The sequence below is a fragment of the Sprattus sprattus genome, assembly GCF_963457725.1.
Source record: "Sprattus sprattus genome assembly, chromosome: 2".
In the NCBI taxonomy this organism is placed as follows: domain Eukaryota; kingdom Metazoa; phylum Chordata; class Actinopteri; order Clupeiformes; family Clupeidae; genus Sprattus; species Sprattus sprattus.
Genome location: NC_137921.1, coordinates 14,268,036 through 14,273,876, shown reverse-complemented (window position 1 = coordinate 14,273,876; position 5,841 = coordinate 14,268,036). Strand labels below are relative to the sequence as shown.

General features: G+C 43.4%; 1 protein-coding gene across 1 annotated transcript in view; it reads right to left on the bottom strand.

Moving 5' to 3' along the window:
* Positions 1 to 282: 282 nt before the first annotated feature.
* Positions 283 to 5,841, bottom strand: part of renbp (renin binding protein) — a gene marked incomplete at its 5' end in the record, with an annotated part of 6,576 nt that continues 1,017 nt past the window's right edge. The window contains 8 exons of the mRNA XM_080859465.1: positions 283 to 1,149; positions 1,439 to 1,526; positions 2,135 to 2,266; positions 2,737 to 2,912; positions 3,896 to 3,977; positions 4,159 to 4,383; positions 5,016 to 5,194; positions 5,734 to 5,809. Coding sequence (XP_080715591.1) covers positions 1,073 to 1,149; positions 1,439 to 1,526; positions 2,135 to 2,266; positions 2,737 to 2,912; positions 3,896 to 3,977; positions 4,159 to 4,383; positions 5,016 to 5,194; positions 5,734 to 5,809 — 1,035 coding nt within the window. The 3' untranslated portion in view covers positions 283 to 1,072. The remainder of the gene's footprint in view (positions 1,150 to 1,438; positions 1,527 to 2,134; positions 2,267 to 2,736; positions 2,913 to 3,895; positions 3,978 to 4,158; positions 4,384 to 5,015; positions 5,195 to 5,733; positions 5,810 to 5,841) is intronic.

The window sequence follows — 5,841 nt, the reverse complement described above, 5'->3', positions numbered from 1 at the left end:
TTCTGCCTCGTGGTGTCATTTTGAGAATTTTTTTTTTTAATTTGGGAATTTTCTCTATAGTTTGGGAATTTGGTCACTGGTCAGTACTAAAGTTGGAAGGCCGAGGGGTGGGGGGGGGAAATAATCACCATAGCATACAGTCATTAAAAGTATTCCAACTTTACTGTCAAAATAAAAAATAAGATGATGAAAGTTAGAGAGAATTAAAATTGTAAGCAGTTACAGTTGGCTTCAACTAGTGCTTTTAAGAGATGGGAATCTGTGATGTGTCCAATGATAAACGACTGGGCAGACTTAAGTACAGACATAATCTCCTAATTAGTGCTATCCCTTACATCCTTACAACCAATTACATAAACAGTGAAACAATCTGTTATAACATTAGGATTATTAAGGCAGTGACAATTAAGGGAATCATATCTAAGTCTTCATCCTGAGTATAAACTTCATACAAGAAAATATTGTGCACAGAAGGATATAGAAACCTCCATACCACTTTTTAAATACACAACTAATGTGCAAATGGGTGTTTATCAACAAATGCTTATAGCTTTACAAAGATTCAATTCTAAAGGATAAGAAATGGCATTTTCTTGCACTTAATGGTTGTTTTTCGTTTACAAAGATAAAAACATTAGACTGTTTTGGACTGTCTGAACTGAAAATGCCCCTGGATTTTGTATCAGAAATCTGGTCACCTTAACATAACAGACTGCCCCAATCTGCTTGGGATGGAGAGAATGAAATCATCTAGCGCCCTTGATGACAGCTATTCAATCTTATAGCTCCTTTAGGAGAGAGTGTGATTATACATGACATTATCGGCCATGGTATCTTAGGATTGATTACCGGTATTTACCCTTTTTTAATCCAAAAGTGAAGTACAATCCTAGCAGGTTTAGCCTGGACCTTGTGCATCACACATAAGTAAACATTAGCTCACAACATCATACAACAACGTGATTCATAGACTGACAGCACAAATAACAATAGAAAAAGAAAAGAAAGTAAGATCACTGGCATGATGCAGTGGAGTGCTGCACAGATGATTAAGATCACTGGTAAGAGCGGTTCAGCCCTGATGTTTGTCCAGCAGTCTGTCCAGCAGTCGCTCACACATGTACAAACATCGAGGAACATGGAAGAACCCTAGGAGGGAGAACATTTAATGACAAAAACATGTTATTTCACTTCCTTGCTGTGGTTCTCTATACCGGAGCTCATTTGGAATTTAGCAGCATGTAAAGTGTGTCTGTTGTGCCGCACCCAAGCAGATGCCTTTACTTTTCCATTCAGTACAGGTGAAAACTTGTGAAATGGAAAAACTAGGTGATGATATACTTAATATGCAGCATTTTGTGTTACCTGTGGGAGAATAACACAATTCATTTTGTAAACATAATTACAATGTGAAAAGCCGCCGATCTGGGTGACGCACCTTTAAAGGGACCTCCTTTGAAGTCAAGGGTCACGCTGCCTTGCTGACTGAGATAGCCAAACCACTCTCCATGTTCTGGATCCGCAAACTGCTCACGCAGAGACCACAGAGACACCGACAAAACATTATGGGATTTTATCAGAGGTGGTCAGGCAGATTCATACAGGGAAAAGGGAGGTATAACAAGTACAGATTCACACAGAGAAATAGAAGCATTATTTCTGTACCCAAAGGTACATGTCAGAAAAGTATCCTGTAAAGTACGGAAACGGTCCCTACAGTGATATCTCTGGACCTTTGTTTCATTTTGAAGATATAAAATCATTGCTGACAGCAAAGGGCACAAAGTTGTACTTGTTAGGTCCATTTCTGTATCTTGATTTCTTAGTGTGTATCTAACTACATGCTTAAAATGTGTATACATTAAAGATGTCAGTGTGTAGCCAGGGATACTGGCTTGTGCTAAGCTAACGAAAAACACACCAATTCCTAGTTACAGGTAAGTATACACTGATCATGACTGATGAAAACATAATTATGAATACTTCATTCCATGCAGGGACAAACACTGATTCCTTGTCCTTCTAGTCTCCCTCCAGGCATCCCCTCACACCCCTGTCACTTACGGTCCATCAGGTAAGTGACACCCTGTGAGTGCAATTGCAAGCTGTCAATCACACGTGTGGCTGTACTCACGTGAGAGAAGGTGTAGTCATAGAGCTGGCTGAACCTCTTCAGCAGACCGGGTTCTTTGGAATATGTGTAGGCCATTAGGTAGGCTATCAGAGCCTCGCAGTGCGGCCACCACAACTTCATGTTCCACTCAAGCTGTGCATACACAGATACAGACCCACACACACACACACACACACACACACATTTCTTTAAGTTATTTCTTCTACTTGATATTGCTTTTCATTCACTCAGTGCTCATAAGGACACTGCTGAATGTTTAGATCCCACCTGTTGTGCCCCATTTAGACTGGCACATCTAACGCTGTGCCACATTTAGCCTGGCACCCATAATTCTGTGTTAGCAGACCGCAGTGTACAGCACTATCAAACTCCATTAAGTGTGCTGTATAATGTTTAATAACATCATTGTTATCATCAGGCTTTATACAACACATTTCTACCGTACTGCATTTCTTGATTCTTTATTACATGAAGTGTAACATTTTAACATTAACATGTATCCTCATATTTATAAAGTGATAACTATTTGGATGGTACAGGGACAACAAACACAGGATCCTTGTGTCGACTCTGTCGATTTTGAACATGTTGTGACCTCTCACCTGAGTGGGACAGTGGCCATCCACATCCAGGAAGTAGAAGAGGCCCCCGTGCTCTTTGTCCCAGCCGGACAGGAAGGGCACCTCCATGAACTTGTCCACAGCCGTCTTCTGGAGCTGGACGTCCCCCCGCTCCTGGGCATACTCCAGCAGGAACCAGCCTGCTTCCAGAGCATGGCCTGCACAGGGACAACAGGAAGACAGGCGGTCCTCAGCGATGGAGAAGGATAAAGATCAGCTTAAGTCACATTGACACGCTGTGGCATAATATGTGTCCATATGGATTCTTCCCTTAGATCACCACCACCACCACCACTTTCTGAGTGATGATGGCAGAGAATTAAGTGATTTTAAAATACCTGTTTCCTAGCATTTACTACAATACTGCATTTTAGGTTTACACAGGGAACAATGTTAAACTCCTTGTGCTGTTGGTTTGGAGACTTCCCACAGCAGCCAATTCGCTCACAACAACAACAAAGTTGCATCCTAACGGTACATCCAGCCATGATACCAATCTCCAAATGCTGCCAGGATGTGGTGTTAGTTACTTGAGTATCCTCACAATATGCCCTGGCTAACGCTTAAGTCTTCTAAGGGACCTGAAAGTAACAATGCCTTCAAAAAGACAGTGTGGCACAGAACCAAACCATACCACACAGCGGTCTATGCCTTTGGTTCTTGCTGCCTGAATTATCTGAAATAAGCAGGCCTCCCGTGCATATTGGCAAGAATAAATAACCCCTGAAACATGAGTTTCCTCCTGTGCTCATCTCCCCTGGTAATGCATGTTTACATTCAGGCAGCCTATTAAGCTAAGTAAGCCAGCTGTCACTCCCAGAAGCCTAAATCACCTCCGCCGCTGGTCCCCATGGTCACATCATTACTCACACCTCACTGACGCACACACACCACTGATTTCCCAAAGGTAAACATTTACCAGTGCCGTCAACAGAGGTGAGGACATCCGACACAGCAGGCAAGTGAAACAAGTCCTGGGAGAATCCAAATGTTATAAGCTGCTAACTTTCACATGTTCACCCTTTGCACACACATTTTCATTCCTCTCTTTAAAGGGCCTTTGAGCTGCACTCTGTATGCGAGAGGTGGTGCGTAAATAAACTGAGACTGCAGTTGTTATAAGATATTATTATTTCAGCACCTGGGTTTTGCAGTCGCCCCTGACAACCAGGCAGTTCTTTTCCTTCTGGTGAGACGCTTTCCAAAATGTCCGTTCCATCTCTCTGGGGGTGAGGAAGCACATACTTATAATTCAGCAGAAACACACAAACATGAAAGACAGTCAGACAGCACCTCCATTGTATCTGGAGCTTTATCACTTGGCTGTGTATTTGTTTATAATCTGCACTTTGTCCGCCTTTGGAATTAGTTTAGCTTTTAATTTAGTTTTTTGCTCATGTTCACCTGAATGTGTTGCAGGATCTGTTTGACGCACCAGTCAGCCATCTCGGTGTATTTCTGTGCCACCGCTGGTCGGCCCTCACTCAGCTGGTTCACCAGGCACAAGAGCATCATGGGTACGGCCATGCTGTTGACGGGTGCGTCGCCGGGCATTGAGGGGCGTCCTAGGCCCGACGGGTCCACCCTCACCCAGTGCACCAGCTGGTCCATCATCTTCTCAGCATCTGACTGAGAGAAATATATATGTATATGTATATGTATATGTCTGGCATGAATGGCTCAGTAATTAGAGTGCCCATCTTGGGTCACTAGTCCAAAAACTGATTTCTGACACAGATACATCATCTTCCCCGTGTCTGAATGCAGCTCAGAGACAGATCAGAATCACTGACTCACACCAGGGACTCAAGAAGAGGTAAAGTGCTTGTCCAGAGTCCAGTCTGCACTAGACTCAGAAGCTGGTGGCCACCCATGTCCAGCTGGCCCAGAAAGCAGCGGTTTGGAGCAGATCTGCTCTGGGCGTGGGCCAGCATCAGCAGCACTGACTAGATCACATGTAGTGCTTCTGTGGACTGTCATGCTACGGTGGACTGAGCAACGCTACGGTGGACTGCATATTCCTAACACAGACAATAAGTTGCGAAACGGCTGACACAACCATATGCACTGCACACTGAAGTCACATAACATCCTATAGTGGTACTGTACATTGTGTGTTTATTGTATTGGACTTATGGGATCGATTTATTTTAGTGTCCTTTTTTGACGGGTTCTTGTGATGGTCAGAGCACAAGTATTTAATTGTATGTTTAATAGACAAAGTTGAAGTGAAGTGCCGCTATGGCGGGGCTTGACCCTACCTGCATGTCCTGGTCCCTGGTGACCCTGGAGAGTTCATCCATGGCCATGACGTAGAAGCACTCGCTGAAGATGGTCCTCTGCACCTTCACGGCGCGGCCGTCTCGGGTCAGGCAGAAGGCACACTTCCCTGGGCTGCCCGAGGACGGGACGAGGGCGAACCGCTGCAGGAAGGCCCCGCCTGTAGGAGCCATATTTAGTCAATGAGTAACCATGACAACAATTACACCTTACTCCAATCACAGAATTACAACGGTTGTATGCGCAATGTAACTATTGATGAAAAGGGAAGAACAGTTGTAGGGATGTCCATTCCACTCTCTGTGTTTCTTTAGTTCTAATAGTCTCCAGTCAAACAGTCAACTACATAACCATCTCAACATTATTTCAGAAAAGAGATTAAGGCTTTTGTTATTGAAAGCAATAACTCTTATATTACTTTAATTATAGTATTTCCTGGTCATGAGGAGATCAGGTGTTACTGGTCTAGTCTGAGGTAAATCAATAACTTCAGATCAGAGTTAAGCTCCTCTTGGATAAATGGGAAATTACTCTGGACATATGGGACTTTTACACTTTTTATTTTAGACTTTAAAGAGTGTAAGTGCAAGATCCAGAGAACTTAGAAACAAGGTAAATCACCTTAAACCCTTACATTTATTTTTTACATTTAAACAAACTGGGCAGAGAAAGGACACACACACACACAGACACACACACCTGCTTTGGCAGCTTCCAGTATTTCAGGCCTACGAAACCTCTCCATGGTGCGATAGAGTCGGCAGTACATCCATACCTGTGACACACACACAACTCATGCACATCAAA